At 41.2% G+C, this 16,758-nt stretch overlaps 1 protein-coding gene across 4 annotated transcripts; it reads left to right on the forward strand.

Annotated features, from left to right (window-relative positions):
- The first annotated feature begins 7,197 nt into the window (after positions 1–7,197).
- On the forward strand, positions 7,198–15,734 carry tcirg1a (T cell immune regulator 1, ATPase H+ transporting V0 subunit a3a). Of its 4 annotated transcripts, none has more exons than XM_027000462.3 (20): positions 7,198–7,475; positions 8,764–8,886; positions 9,056–9,134; positions 9,304–9,452; positions 9,603–9,698; positions 9,793–9,854; positions 9,958–10,084; positions 10,174–10,256; positions 10,396–10,489; positions 10,731–10,943; positions 11,422–11,572; positions 11,767–11,906; positions 12,043–12,188; positions 12,446–12,536; positions 12,645–12,763; positions 12,948–13,161; positions 13,746–13,853; positions 14,032–14,152; positions 14,380–14,551; positions 14,950–15,734. In XM_027000462.3, the coding sequence occupies exons 2-20, from the start codon at positions 8,770–8,772 to the stop codon at positions 15,032–15,034; spliced, it is 2,367 nt and encodes a 788-aa protein (XP_026856263.2). In that variant the 5' UTR covers positions 7,198–7,475; positions 8,764–8,769; the 3' UTR covers positions 15,035–15,734. The 4 variants fall into 4 exon arrangements, with proteins under 4 accessions (XP_026856263.2, XP_026856265.2, XP_081580296.1 ...); XM_027000464.3 differs by having other exon boundaries at positions 7,198–7,470; XM_027000463.3 differs by lacking the exon at positions 7,198–7,475 and adding an exon at positions 7,482–7,780.
- Positions 15,735–16,758: the final 1,024 nt, after the last annotated feature.

Raw genomic sequence — 16,758 nt, forward strand, 5'->3', positions numbered from 1 at the left:
CAAGCCCATTCAGTGCTTTCTATGTCATTAGAAGTATTTTATAATCAATACGAAATTTTATTGGGAGCCAATGTAAAGTAACTAAGATAGAAGTGATGTGATCACATTTTCTAGTTCTAGTAATAACTCTGGCTCCTGCGTTTTGTACTAGCTGGAGCTTGTTTAGGCACTTAATGGTACAGCCAGAAGGCGATGGGACCAGACGGTATCTGCGGGAGGGTCCTCAAAGCCTGCGCAGATCAGCTAGCCCCGGTATTCACCGACATCTTCAATCTCTCCCTGACGCTCGGTATCGTCCTGTCCAGCTTCAAGCGGTCCACTATCGTCCCCGTCCCGAAGAAACCTCGACCCTCCGACCTCAATGACTACCGCCCTGTCGCCCTCACATCAGTCGTGATGAAGTGCTTTGAAAAGCTAGTCAGAGACTTCATCACATCTTCACTGCCAGCCTCCATGGACCCACTGCAGTTTGCATACCGCCACAACCGCTCCACTGACGATGCAATTGAACATCTGCTCCACACTACACTGACTCACCTGGACGAAGGGAGGGGAAATTATGTTAAAATGCTGTTTGTCGACTACAGTTCAGCATTTAACACTATCATCCCCTCCCTACTCACTACTAAGTTGGGAGATCTAGGACTGCATACATCCCTGTGCGACTGGATCTCCAACTTCCAAACAGACAGACCACAATCAGTACGGGTGGGCAACTGCACCTCATCCACCCTCACCCTCAGCACTGGAGCTCCTCAGGGTTGTGTCCTAAGCCCCCTGCTCTACTCACTGTACACCTACGACTGCACAGCCACTTCCAGCTCTAACATCATTGTCAAGTTTGCTGACGACACCGTTGTCGTGGGTCTGATCTCGGACAACGACGAGAGGGCCTACCTGGAGGAGATTAAACACCTGGAAAACTGGTGCCAGGAAAATAATCTCCTCCTAAACGTCAGTAAGACAAAGGAGCTGATCGTGGATTGCAGCAAGAAGCAGGAGCGGCACTACCAACCTGTGAGAATCAGTGGAACCACGGTGGAGAGAGTAGATAGTTTCAGGTACCTTGGAGTTCACATCTCGCAGGACCTGTCCTGGTCCCGCCATACCAACTCCCTGACAAAGAAGGCTCGTCAGCGTCTTTACCACCTCAGACGCCTAAGGGACTTCAGACTGCCCTCCAAAGTACTGCGGAACTTCTACACCTGCACTATCAAGAGCATCCTCACGGGGAACATCACAGTCTGGTTTGGGAATAGCACCAAGCAGGACAGACAAGCACTCCAAAGGGTAGTGCGTTCAGCAGAGTGCATCACTCACACGGAACTTCCTGACCTGCAGACCATCTACTACAAGCGGTGCCAGACCAAGGCCAGGAAAATTGTGAAGGATCCCACCCATCCCAACAATAGACTCTTCTCTCTGTTGAGGTCAGGGAGGCGCTTCCGCTCCCTGAAGACCAAGACAGAGAGGCTGAAGAGGAGATTCTTCCCACAGGCCATTCGGGCCCTGAATCAGGGAAACTGATAAACTGTGGGGACCGCCACCACCACCATGTAACATGACTGTATATCTGTACATCTGTATATATAGATTTAGATTTATACTCAATTACCCTGTTACACAACAACTGTAGATATGTTATTATACAAAATGGATCTGTACATTCTGTAGATTGTGTACATATATACCCAACCATATACATTGTACATTGTGTATATAATCATAATATACATATATTGTACATACATTGTTAATATATTTTTGTACATGCATAGAATATATATATTTATCTGCATATATATATATTTTTCTCTATGCACCCCTGTTTCTCTTCCTCAGTTTGGACAGAGCACTCTCCACCATTTCACTGCGTGTTATACTGTGTATGACTATGTATGTGACGAATAAACCGAACTTGAACTTGAACTTGAGATACTTTACATGACAGTAGACCAATCTTGAAGTGATAATTGCTTGGACTAGCTTTTCTGCATCATGTGAGAAGAGCATGTTCCTAATCTTTGTAATGTTCCTGAGGTGGAGAAAGGCGATCCTAGAAATAATATTTACATGAGCTTCGAACAAAAGATTTGGATCCATAATAACTCCAAGATCTTTAACTGTTAGGGAAGATGTAATTTGGAGACCATTGAGGTTCACTGAGTAATTAGAGAGCGAGGACCTAGATGTCTCTGGGTCTAATAGAAGCACCTCTGTTTTGTCAGGTTTAAATGAGAGAAAGTTCCTCAACATCCGGTGTCTGACGTCCTTTATTTATTCATTAATTATACTAAGATGATATATGTCCTCTGGTTTGGCTGAGACACATAGCTGAGTATCATCAGCGTAGAAGTGCAAACTTGTACAGTTTTATCATATGATGTCACCTAGAGTGTTTACATTTATTTATAACATTTATAAAGAAAAAAGAAAAGGCCCTAGAACAGATCCTTGTGGGACACCATAACTAACCTTGTTGTATGCTGAGAAGTCTCCATTTATGATAGATAAGATTTAAACCAGGAAAGGGATGTTCCCCTAATCCCAACATTTTCGAGTCTATCTAGTAAAATGTTGTGATCTATACTGTCAAATTCTGCACTCAGATCAAGCAATATAAGCAAAGAAACATAACCCTGGTCAGAAGCTACCAACAGGTCATTAACTACTTTAATTAGCGCTAACTCCATACTATGATTAGGCCTAAACCCTGACTGAAAGACTTCTGTCACACTCCCATTCCTGAGCTTCCTCTGTCTCCATGGTAACTGTTTTGCTTTCGTGTTTTCTCATTCTTGTTTGGTTTGTTCTCTGTCCTTAATAATTTCCAGCTGTTTCTACTTGTGTCCTATTACCCATACTATTTAAACTGCTTGTGTGTCTCCTGTCTTTGCTGGTCATTCTCTTAGGTTCTCCCTTAGCATCCTATTGTTCCTTAGTATTCTTATGTTCTCTTGCTATGTCTCTCTTATTGTGTTTCAGTTTTCTCGGTTTGCTTATGTAAATAAGGATGCCCTTTGTTTGACTTAGTCTGGTTTATATTTCTGTCCTCCTCATTGTTTTGGCTGTTTCTTCATCTTCCATGTCTATTTGTGTTTTGTCTGTGTTCAAACAAAAGCTCCCATTGTTACTAGTGTTAACTATTAGTCTCCTTCGTTCTTTGTTTTACAATCTGTTTATAGTCACATATATAAAACCTTAAGTGTTTTCTGGTTTGGTTTCCTTGTTTAGTTATTGTTATCCTGCAAACCAGTATTCTCTAATGTTTTGTGTTTTTCTGTTTGTTATTAAACTCACTGCTTTTTATTCTATACCTATTGTCATTTAGTCATGTCTTCATGTCGTATGTTGGACTCTGACTTTCCGTACTCCCTCATATGAGACAACTGTAATCCACATGTGTATTCACCCTCAAGATCACAAACATTACAACTTTATGTATCTGGTTCTGATGCACGTATGAGATTAGCAGTGAATCTAGTAAGCAAGTAAGGGATTTTGAGCGTGAGATCAGAGATGTAAGTTCTGCCTCTTGAACAGGTGCAAAGGATTCTACAGTACTTTTTGGCTTGGTTGTTCTGATCTCTAAGTAGCTGCCTGATGTCACGTTAATATTCTTAATGTTATTTCTAATGTGCTTAATTTTCTCATTAAATAAATTCATTAACTCATTACTACTGTGTGATGTAATCTGAGCATTGGTGTCAGTTTTATTCCTAGTTAGATGTGCAATTGTACTAAATAGAAATCTAGGATTATTTTTTATTATTTTATAATAGGGTCAAGAGATAAGCTGTTGGAGCGGTAATGAGTAACTTTCTATATTTGAGAAGGCTCTCCTTCCACGTAAGATGGAAGACTACAAGCTTAGTGTGGCACTATTTACGTTCTATTTTTGAGTGTTTAAATTGCGAATGTGATCATTATAACAAGGTATAAATTTTTTGTCCCTAATTCATTTATTCTTAAGTGGAGCGACATCACTGAGTGTGCTCCGGAATACTGATTCTAAAGCAGTGAGTTATTTTATCAGGTTCCATGGGCTTTGAGGGTATACTAGTTGCAAATATCCTAGTCACAATAAATCTAGTTGCAGTGGCTCAAGTGATCATGTGTCTGGTATGATAGCGAGGCAAGGTTATTATATTGTGGCTCATATGTCGTTCAAATGATATTAGGGAATGGTCTGAGATGGCATCCGCCCGGGATAGTATAACTACATTCTCTGTGTCTATGCCATATGTCAGTACTAAGTCAAGCGTATGTCCACCAGAGCGTGTGGGTTCTATTACTCATTTGGTGAAATCAATTGATTCTAATAAGAGCATCTGTTAAATGGAATGGAATTTTTTTTCAAGCTGTATGCCGCAGGCCACCAATGAACCATGGTGGTACTGCATGCTAGACATCACTTAAACAGAACCTTTATTATTAGGTTATTATTTTTATTAAGTTATTATTATTAATAATGATTCATTTTAATTAAGTTATTGTCCTTTTTCTACTTTGCCTCCAATATTTGTTAAAATACATATATAATTTACAAACATTAACCATCAGATTTCAAAAACATTCTGGCAAAGTGCATGATTGACATGACCTCCTTTTTAGATGTGCTTTCCAGAGCAAGTCCTGAAAAATGTTTCTCAGGTTGAATTTAGTGGGAATTTGTAATGGATAAATGTTCAGAAACAGAGTCTTGCATAAGGAAAGATACAATGGCTAGTCCAATTAAATGACTGCATGGCATGGAGGCCCTATGGCAGGTAGCAGACAGGACAAATGTCTCATCTTAAGATTTTTATTCCATTTCTTTTTCAGTTTTCTCCAACAACAAATTCCATAAAAAACAGTATTCACATGCCTTATCCACAAAAGTCCCCAGTTTTCAAGCAACATAAAAAGATTGACAAGAATAGTACTACATGAACCATTTGGGGGTGGGGGGTGGGTTCTGTCATTGCCGCTGTGGTTCCCGTGGCAATGTCTTCCCGTTTTGATTTTGTTCCTAGTTCTGCCCCTTTTCCAGTTTTGTTTCTGGTTTTCCATCCTTTGTCTCGTGTTTTGTTTATCTCCCCTCTTATTAGATTCAGGTGTTTCTCATTGTCTTGTGATTATCCTGTGTATTCAGTGACAGAAATGACAGTGATGAGGAAAACTCTCTGGGGATGAAAGGAAGAAACCTCGAGAGGAACCAGGACTCAAAAAGAGGAATCCATCCTCGGGCTGACACTGGACAACATCCTTCCTACACGAATTACAGGAGAGTCTTGTTGGCCAGACCCAAGGGCATCCCTATCCCCACCCCCACCAAAGAAAGAAATCTATGAAAGCTCCTCTCTGGAGGGCCTGGGCAGAAGGCAGCTGTGCAGGTGACTGGGGCCTTGGGAGAGGTCTCAGGCATAGGAGTAGGCAACTATCTATCTACCTATATATCTACCTATATATCTACCTTCTATCTACCTATATATCTACCTATATATCTACCTTCTATCTACCTATATATCTACCTATATATCTACCTATAAAGCTACCTTCTATCTACCTATATATCTACCTTCTATCTACCTATATATCTACCTATATATCTACCTTCTATCTACCTATATCTCTACCTATCTATCTACCTTCTATCTACCTATAGATCTACCTTCTATCTACCTTCTATCTACCTATATATCTACCTATATATCTAGGAACTATAGCATACACCGCAGTAGAAAACCCTCCACAGAACCCTCTGCAGTGATAGTGGGTGGAATCAGGAACAAATTGAAACAAAGGTACACATGGAAGCTGTCCTGGGCTTGAGAAATGAACTGAGAAAAATAATATGTCCTTGCAGATTTGCAAGCCTTACTGTAGTTCATCTGATGCTGGCCAGATAATCCTAGAAATAACTACAGATCTCCTGTTAGCAAAGGAAGCAGGGGTGTGCACAGCACTTAACACCTCATTCTGCATTTATATCCTATACCATTATGATGACATTGAGCAATATAGGTGAGATTTAGCATTTATTATCTCTGAACCACCCCCTGCTGAATGGGATACACTTGGTTGTGTAAAAGGTTGGCTCCGGAAATGGGAAGGACCACTCTATCTAGATGCAATAGTTGTGGTTATGGTACTGCGCTCCGTATGCCTGGTCCTGTGTTTCTATCTGTGGTTATGATGTCCTGATTGGTTTAATGACCTGTTTCCTCGCAGTAGTCCATTAAGCAACAAAGGGTGGTAGGCAAATATTTTATTAAAGTTGACCCTTCAACTCCCCCTGATTATAAGATGTTTAGTGATAACGAGTTTCCTAATCTATACCCTTTCCCAAATGGCTATGATCTTTCAGGTTACAGTATCTACTGTGTTTCTTGATTCCGGTCCAGCATTATGAATTGTGGCTGAAATAGCCACAGGGGTTAATTGATTCTTAATTTCCTAATTTAGTTTTGCGAATACATATTAATGTTTTAACAGTGTTAACAGGTTGATATAGAGTTTAAACTTATCGCTTACTTGGCTGCATATTAAGAAAATTATAATAATAGCACATGAAAGGACAGACCAAGGAATTCACCTCTGTCATCATACAGTATATTACATCCCAATGCACTAACAATACGCATCACTGCATGTATCATTGATTTACATTTATGGCATTTAACTAACACTTTTACAACTTGAGCAATTGACAGTTAAAAGTCTTGCTCAGGGGCCCAACATTGTTAATGTGGCAGTGGAGGGGCTTGAACAGGAAACCTTTTGATTACAAGTCCAGTACCTTAACCACTTGGATCCCATCCCTTACACATCGCTCCCGTCTGTCTCACAAGACCTGAGTATCAGTAAAAGATGGAGAGATTATTGTTTAATATTGTACTTGAGTTTCTGATGCATTAGAAACTGAAGAAGCATTTCAGATACCTTATATTTTAACAATTTGTTTTATATTTATTTATTTTTAATTATAGCTCTCTTGACATTGTTTAGTTTTAATGCCTTTTTCAAAATTGTTGTGATGCTATCTAAAGCAGCGGACATGCTTTAGATAACATAAGCTATCTAAAGCATGTCCACTGTTTGGAAGTCTCTGACGGTACAACTGTATTACAGTAAAATATCTCAGTAAATGAAATCGCGGTGTTAGTCATCAGTTTTTCAAAATAAGATTACGCCGGTGCATCACTGCGTCAGTATGGAGAGGAAACTTGGTAACCATTTGGTGCGCAGGGTTTCGTGGCTGGCAAATGACAAAATGCTTGATGAGAGTAACGTAACGCAGAATGATGGTTTAACAGTGCTGGCATTGCACTTATGGTTATAAGCAGCCTAGGCGGTGGTTTAGATCGCGGACAGGGGAAAACGTGAGGTTTTGTATTCACAACACTTGGCTGCCTTCACTATATCCAAGCGGAAGTAACCTTCTGACTGGAACGATTTTTATAACAGATTACCACCGAAGGACTTGCGGTAGTGTAAGTTTAATTTTCACATTTAGAAATTTCTGAAGTACTTAGCTTGCTGGTGAATTAGATCATAGTTTACCTTCTACATAGACGTGCCTGTAACCACAATAATAATAATAATAATAACAATAACAATAATAATAATACATCAAAAAGACGGTGGTCCTGTGCTTGCGACATCATCGAGATGCTGCGCTGCTGTTTGTTTTGTTGATGTTTTGTTGCTGCTGGAACAGCCACTCGTAACTCGGTTACAACCGTTACTTATCGGGTCGTTGTAACGGTATGCTTGGCTACCGCATCCTACCCACCAGGTTAGCTAGCTTACATTAAAACGTTGACGTCTAAATAGCTTAGCTGACAAAAAGTAAGGCCCACTCAGGTTTATACAGTTAGCTTGCTAGGTTAACCAGGTTAGCTGGTTCAGCCAACTTGCTATTGTCAAACAGATTTGGTTTACTACTTGCTAACCAAGCTAGCTTTTAGGTAGCTTGTGTACAAGTTAGACAGCACAAGGGAATTAAAATTAACATCGTTATGCAGTGAGATTCAATCATTAATTTAGATCATTGTCTCTAACTACAGACGTTGTTAAGAAGTGGGCTAAGTTGTTTGCTAACAAATATCACCTTAATAAATGAATTTTAGGTAACAGGCCTGTGCAGTTTTTGAAAATCAATACGTTGTATTTTGTAAGAGCTACTGGAGAATTTCTGGCCTCGAGTTACACCATTAGGTTAACACTTTATTCAAGACACTCTTTTAAACTGTCAAACTGATCCAGAAAGAAATCTTACAGGGTATGTTCGTTGTTGCTATGACTAATCCTGCTAGAGGGCAAACTGCAGCAGTCTGAGGTGACTCTTATTTGGGCTCTGTCCCGTTCACATTGCTGACCTTGTCGTAAGGGTTAGGGTGTTTCCAACCTCTTTCAAAAAGTCCTGTTCTTTGCAACAGCTTTTTATCTGATTCCTGCCTAAATTCAGAGGATGCCCAGCTAAACCCGTGGCCATATAAGCCAGAGAAGATTAATCTGTGTGATTTCTAACTTTTTTCATTTACAGGAAAGCAATGTGTCAACTAGAGTAACTAATTACCTTCAGTGTTGTTAGTGGCAATTCAGATACATAAAGTGCTATATGGCTGCATTATGTGTTGGTATTGACAGTTCAAAACAAAAATGAGCAAAGAATTACTTTTATACTTGTTTTTGCTCATCTTATTGTTTTTATACACCTGTTGGTAATGCAGATTTACTGTTGGTAATACAGATTTACTTATAACTGGACATTTTCAGATTAGCATGGGGTCATTATTCCGAAGTGAAGAGGTCTGTCTGGTCCAACTCTTTCTACAATCAGGATCTGCCTACAATTGTGTTAGCGAACTGGGAGAACTAGGATTTGTTGAATTCAGAGACGTAAGTTTAGTAACACTGAGCAAAATATATATTGAGTTATTAACAACAGACAGCAGTTAGATTATATTTCCTTGATGTTGTCTTCTATAATAATAAATGGTCTGCACTTTTCTTTCTCCCTGCATGTCATACTCATCTTTTCCTCCTTCTCTGTGACCCACTTCCTCAGTTGAACCCCAAAGTGAATGCCTTTCAGAGAAAGTTTGTCTCAGAGGTGAGAAGATGTGAAGAAATGGAGAAGACCTTTTGTGAGTTTTTATAATACGATCTTGCTCAGAACTTGTTGTCACAGAAGCAGCGCCATTACAGTACCAGTCAAAATACATCAGAGTTCAATGTATATATTTATGGTTGACCTTCATTTGACCTTTTTTCCTTCCTCCTCTCTTTCTCCTCGTGTATTCCTCCTTTGCTCAGCATTCCTGGAGCAGGAGATCATTCGCTGTCTCTCTCCTCCACTGTCTGGACCTCTTCCCCTTCCCAGCCCACTACCCCCAGCTCCTCAACCCAGAGAGCTTCTCACAATTGAGGAGGAGAGCGAGAGACTGGCCAGAGAACTCAGAGAGGTGAGAGAGAGAGAGAGAGAAACAGAAACAATCATAGCAACAACGGCGAGTCATAGCAACAACGGCGAGTGTCTGAATTTTACTGGACTGGGGTTGGAGGTCTCCCTTTTTCTCAGAGGAATTTACTGCAGTGCTCTGGTTGAGCTCTAGGTATCAAGGAACAGAGACAGTCTACAGAACCAGCTGTCCCGGCTTAGCCAGTATAGAGGTGTTCTTGCCCAGACCCACCAAATCTCAGCCTCACAGGTATGGGCTCCTTTTGCATCAGTGCATCAATTCTACAGTTACTATACAGCCACTCAATTCACACATATAGTATTTTTCTTTTTTTTTTTTTTAGGTCTCACTGCCTACTTTGGAAACCACAACTCTGTTAGATGACAGACATGACGTCAGACTGAGGTGAGCTGAACTAATTATACCTTATGTATAAAATATGAGTGCAGTTCATATCTGTCTGGAGATGAGTTGCTGACATAGTTGTGAAAGCTCTTCTCTGTTCCAGTTTTATTGCTGGTGTGATCCATCCGTGGAAGGCGGCTGCCTTCGAGCGGCTGCTCTGGCGAGCCTGTCGTGGCTTCATCATCGTAGACTTCTGGGAGATGAATGAGAAGCTTGAGGAAGAAGACACTGTAAGACAGGAAGAGCGAACACAAGACAACAGCCTCATGTCCTGATAGTGATTTACAGTTCATGGACATAACATTCTTTCCAAACACAGAGGGAGATGGTGCAGTGGAGAGTGTTTCTTATATCCTTCTGGGGAAAGCAGATTGGTCAGAAAGTAAAGAAGATCTGTGATTGGTAGTATAAAATTCCTCTCTTCATATATCATTATGTATCCTATTTACCCAATCAGCCAGTTCGTTTACTGCTGTCATGCTTCCTAGTCTCTGCTGCATGTACTCATTTTGAACTGCTTCTCTGTTGCTACTCTTCACAGTTTCCACACACACACCTTTGCTTACCCAGAGTGTTCAGAGGAGAGAGACGAGATACTACGGGGGCTGCAGGATAGAATCATTGACATCAGAACAGTAAGACAATAGTTAACGATAGAAAGTCTTTATAGGCAGTAAACGTGATATAATAACTTGACTTTATGCCAGGACTTGTACTAATGTGTTCTAATATCTTCCAACATTTATCTATCTTGCACCATTAATCTGTTACCCAAAAGTATAGGTAAAGCAAGTGACTCTTAACTCTTTCGGTGCTGACTTGTTCATTCTATCCATGTGTCTCTGCGTGTGTCTCTCTCCATTTGTTTGTGCGCAGGTGCTCTCGCAGACAGAGTGCTACATGCAGCAGCTGCTGGCCCGCTGTGTGAGCACACTGCCGCAGTGGAGGGTGCGCGTGCAGAAGTGCAAGGCAGTGCAGGCCATCCTGAACCTGTGCAGCCCCTCTGTAACAGACAAGTGCCTGATCGCTGAGGCCTGGTGCCCCGTGAAAAGGCTGCTTCTGCTGCAGAGCGCCCTGGTAGAGGGCACGGTAAGGGAGAGGGCACAGGGAGCGCTCACCAAGGGCTCCAGAATGACACACGCTTGTTTGTGGCTTGTGGTCCATATAAAATGTATAGGTGTATAGGCCAAAGGTGTCCAGCTCCAGACATGGAGGCCCACAGAAATGTGTTTTTTTCCGCCACTGCCCACCACAGCTTGAGCCTTCATGCGCTGGCTCAGGGGTTTGAGTAGTGGTGGGCTGTAGACTAAACTGCTCTCAGTACTGCAGCCACTCAGGATGGATTTGAACATTTCTGGCCTAGGCAAAATAGAATGGGTCAGATGACACCAGTGCCAGGTTCAGGCTCAAAAGGAAGCATTGCTTTATGTCAAAATAGCTGTAACAGGTCCACAGTCTATAATGTTTAATGAATCTTTCAGATATTCTGTAAAGACATAACACAAAATTCAAAAAGTAATAATTTAAATTGTACTTGTGCTTTTCTTGATCCTCCTGTGATGTGCAGAGGAAGAGCGGGAGCAGTGTGGAGTCGTTCTACAACCGCCTACCTGCCCCCAGCTCCCCCCCGACCCTCTTCAATACCAATGCCTTCACCTCTGGCTTTCAGAGTATTGTGGAGGCGTATGGGGTGGCGAGCTATCGAGAGGTCAACCCAGGTATCACGCCCATGCAACCACACACGTACGTTACACATGTAAACCACTGGCTTGTTCTGTAAAACAAGTCTGTCAAGCATGTAAACACATGTCATACTGTTCAGCTAGTTCTATACCAGTTCTGCTTACTCTGTTTTGGAGATAAGGATATCAACGCTTAATATATTATGTTAATAATCTTAATTTCCCCTCAGCTGTGTATACCATCATCACATTTCCTTTCCTGTTTGCGGTGATGTTTGGGGATGTTGGCCATGGTTTGCTCATGACACTGGCAGCTCTCTGGATGGTACGGCAAGAGAGAGACCCCAAAATGACAAGCAGCACCAGCGAGGCATGTTCCCACAAATTACTTATGGCACTCAGTTTGGGCAGCGTCCAACATCAGATCCTTTTCGGCATTTTGAAATTAAGAATGAAAGGCTACTTAATGTTCTTCTGAACCATCTTTCTACATGCCCTTGTCTCAGATGTGGCAGACAGTCTTTGGCGGGCGTTATCTAATTCTGCTAATGGGACTGTTCTCCATCTACACCGGTGCTATTTATAACGAGTGCTTCAGCAAAGGCCTCAGTCCATTCCCTTCCGGCTGGCATGTCAAGTCTATGAATTGGAGGTGGTAATTTTATCTATACACATCTATATATGCACACATATTAAGTTTCCATGTAGCAGAGCCACACTTATTTGCTAAAGATAATTTTAAGACCCTTGTGAGTATAATCCATCTTTCTGGAGTATAAAATGTGCAGTTTTGTCCCCTGCTAAGGGGACAGCATTTAGCAGGTGCTCTTGTCCATAGCAACTAACAAAAGTTCTTTGTTGTGGTGTCCACAGTTTAGCCAGATTTAAAAACTAATGCATTTCTTTCAGTGATGACACCCTTAGGGAAAACCAGTACCTCACTCTGGATCCAAACATTACTGGAGTGTTCCAGGGGCCTTACCCTTTTGGAATTGACCCGGTAACACACAATCCTGTCTAGCCCTTTGATACCACTGTACTAACAATTTTGAAATAAGCATATTGTCAGTACTATGTTGCTAACTTGCTGTGAACCACTCTTCCAAAGATATGGCGGCTGTCTTATAATCACCTGACCTTCCTCAACTCGTATAAGATGAAGATGTCTGTTATCATAGGGGTGATACACATGACTTTTGGAGTCTGCCTGTCACTTTTCAACTACATGTGAGTGATATTGGGATATTCCTCATTTCTTACTCTTAATACTTGCTGGTATTTCTAACTCCTGAAGGCAGCCCTACACCGTAATCACTCATCTGCTTTGCCTTTCATTTGCTCTCAATCATTCTTATGTATATTTCACCTCTGACCTTTATTCCCTTTTTGCTTTGATCCTCCTTCTCTGTAGGCACTTTGGGGACATGAGCAGTGTGTACCTGGTGTTGATTCCTGAGCTGGTGTTTATGCTCTGCCTGTTTGGGTACCTAGTCTGTATGGTCGTGTTTAAGTGGGTCACTTTTGGGCCACACAACTCAAACCGTGCTCCAAGCGTACTTATCCACTTCATAGACATGTTCCTGTTCACTCAGAGTCCAGACAACCCGCCCCTCTACACAGGACAGGTGAGGGATAGCTCCACCCATCATCCTGTTATATTCTAATTCTCTTTTAAATTCATGTCTAGGTTGTGATTTTTTTTCCCCATGCATGTAAACAAAATACGATTATGACCAGATTCTGTTAAAATGTCTTACCGTGCCTACTGACCAAATTATTTTGTTATTTCATGAAGAACCAGCAACATTTACAGACAGTTAATAATAGGTCTTGGTTCACAACATTGTTTCTGCAAAGTTCCCCACAGCCATTCAGAGTGCATTAGGACTACCATCCTTCACCGACTTAGGTTTCAAGGCTTTAAGGGGAAGCCACTTCCCAGATAATTGCAGAAACTAAAGGGCTGGGCCACAGCCAGCTGCACTCAGCACTGCCTGCACAAAATCCTGCGGCTGGTGACTTTATTGTATTACCCTCATGTTTTGCTCTATCAGTATAGACATTACAAAGACATTACCAGCCAAAGAGATGTGGGATTATTCACAATGAGCTATAATGGTTGTTCAGTACTCCATGCTAGAGGGAATGATCTCAGTCACATCCTCACTAAAATAATTTATTTATTTATTTGTTTGTTTGTTTTGCACAGATGGTGGTACAGACGATGCTTATGGTTTTAGCTTTTTGTGCCATTCCTGTTCTGTTACTTGGAAAGCCACTTCACCTTTACCTCAAACATAGAAGGAGCAGGGTTGCGGTAAGAGCAAATAAATTTGCTGTAGACCTCTGTGAACAGTATACACATGCTTAGATTTGCATTTACATCACTGGTGTTTGGCTCTGTGGCTTTGGCACAGGAAGAACATCGCCAGCGCCATTGTTCAATCAATGGGAGATATTTACTGTATATTTACTTTAGTTTCTCTGTACCTCAGGAGTTTTCCATTGCTGAGGCCTTTATGCATCAGGCCATTCATACTATAGAGTACTGCCTGGGCTGTATCTCCAACACTGCTTCCTACCTACGGCTGTGGGCCCTTAGTCTTGCCCATTCGCGTGAGTAACTCACATAACTACAGAATTCACACCCATCCCGTTCACACACACATGGGCCAACACACCACTGTGACCACATGAGTATGGGACACCGTCCACACACAAGCAAATATTCTGTGTGGTCCTTTCATCTTGCTCTGGAATGAAGTGGGGAGGACAGTTTCGAGTTTCAGAGTTAGCAGTTCCACAGCAGCACATACAGTTAATTCCATGTGTACACTTTTCAGAGCTTTCGGAGGTGCTGTGGGTAATGGTAATGAGGATCTCTCTTGCATGGCAAGGCTACGTGGGATCTGTCTTCCTGGCAGTCATCTTCTCTTTCTTTGCCATGCTTACTGTATCTATCCTGCTTGTCATGGAAGGGTTGTCTGCTTTCCTGCATGCCCTGCGTCTGCACTGGTGAGAACACCACACTTCCCCACAAGCACTCACTCTCAGAGAACATCTCCAAACTAGGTGCTCATACAGAAGGCTTTAAAGGCATGACATGGTAACAAGTAGACCTGGCACTTACATACATTATTTTGCAATCAGAAGTACATATCAGTTCCTATCAGTAGGCTGTTAGAAATATGAGCACCTTTAGAGTATAGAAGATTAGATTAGCTTTGGCCCCAGTCTGGCTGCATGCACTGCAGGCCAGTACGGGTAGACTAGTGTAGGGGTGCATATTGACAAACACTGTCTCGATTCGTGTATATTTCCATATACAAAGTATATGTGAACAGTTAAAATTTGATAGTCATTACACTTGTTAATTAAATGGCTTTTTTTTGGACAATTTCTTCTGTGTCCAGGGTGGAATTTCAGAACAAGTTCTACAGGGGAACAGGACACAGACTGAACCCTTTCTCATTTACATCAAACATGCATCGGACATAAACTGACAAGTTAATTACACTTAGTTTCAAACTAATATTGGACTGAAATTTAATTTTTTTTTGAATATATATGGTTTGTTTTAAAGTTTAGACTTAATGTCTAATGTATTATTTGTATGGTACATGCTTATAGCAATAGTTATAACCAAATAAGGTTTTTTCTCAGGAAATGTTTAAATTTGCAGTGGCCTTGATGTTAAGCATAAGAGGCCTGCAATAATTCTGTGTAGTTCCACTCACTAGCACAGGTTTTGTTCTGGTCCTGTGATTTCCAGTGTCCTGTGCATTTCTGTGTTCCCTTTCCTGAGTGAAATTTTGTAAAACATGCCAAATCTGCTTTTTTATTCATTTGAAAACGCTTGTCTGAATGAGAAAAGCTATGCAGTACCTTGCTCGTCCCTTTCCTCCACCATGCATTTTCTTTCCACTTATTTACGAGTCATTTACGAGTCCAGAAAATGTAGTGTTCAGCAGACGAAGCTTTGGGGAGCTTCTTCCTGCTACTGCAGGGCATACTGGAGCGTTGACAGCCAACGCCGAACAGCGACCTCTCATGGTGTGCGGAAGGTATTGCAATCGTAGGTTCAAAACCGCCTAGCCCTGGGAACTGCAACGCTCTACCCGTCATATTTCCTTAAAAATATCATCCATGTTTTGGTCATTAAACTGCTTTAATAAATGTGTTTTATAACAATTGTCAACATGCGGTAAAACTAAATGCTCCAAACTACTGAAAACCTTGGGAGCCAACGGGTCGGCCTGCTCTAAAATATTTTAACGTTTTTCCTCGTTGCTTTCATATTTTCCATATTTATAATTTGACAGTAAAAATATGTCCAGGCATTTTATGCATTCTTATAGAGTGGGAGTAATAGCACAGCAATATCATATTTTGGCTTTAGCAAGATTCTGACTTCTCCATCCCGTCCTATTTTGAAAGATATTTTTTTGCGATGTTTAGGTGTCTTTTGGGCTACTTTTTCCATTCAGGTTTTTTGTGCATTTTCAAAATTCACAAAAACGTGGTGGATGGAAAACTCATTATAGACTGTGGTACAAGCTTGGATACGTTTCGCAAACTAATCCATACAAGAGAATGAAACTCGCCGTGCATAAATTATAGCGCATATTAGCTGAATTCCCACTTGTACTTCCGCCCCAGACCAATAGATGCCGAGAACAGCACCACAGCCCCTCACTCGGGTAGGTTCCACAGTAAAACCTCACGGCTGAGATCCGTGTCCAGACCCTTCTCACATAAGACTTAACGTTTTTAAAATGAGCTAACTTCAATTGATTGTCAAAAAATGATTTACTTGCCGTTATGTCAATTGTGACTGGTCTTAAAGATTGTGAAAAAACAGTGAGTTTCTAAACACAGGAAGGTTGCAGAATTCCAGTTTACATACAAAAACATACATAAGAGAGAAGGCTATACGGGAAGAAAACAAGGATGCGGATGTAAGGTAGATGTTAATATAAAAAGTGTGTCCGTGATGGAATTGATGGTTCCATATAGGGACCTTCATTTGAAACATTTGAGTATGTTCCTCATTCTAAGTTACCTTTAGCACATTGTCAGTGTTCAACTTCTTTATATATAAAGGAGAGGGAAAAAAAAAAAAAAGCACAACAGAATTCACTTTGCCCAAAGCATTTTGTTGCCATGCTTAGACAAGTTATACACATACACACCCCATCAGTAAGTGAGACATACCATTAAAA

Source organism: Electrophorus electricus, chromosome 12, assembly GCF_041902795.1.
Source record: "Electrophorus electricus isolate QZ-2024a chromosome 12, ASM4190279v1, whole genome shotgun sequence".
In the NCBI taxonomy this organism is placed as follows: domain Eukaryota; kingdom Metazoa; phylum Chordata; class Actinopteri; order Gymnotiformes; family Gymnotidae; genus Electrophorus; species Electrophorus electricus.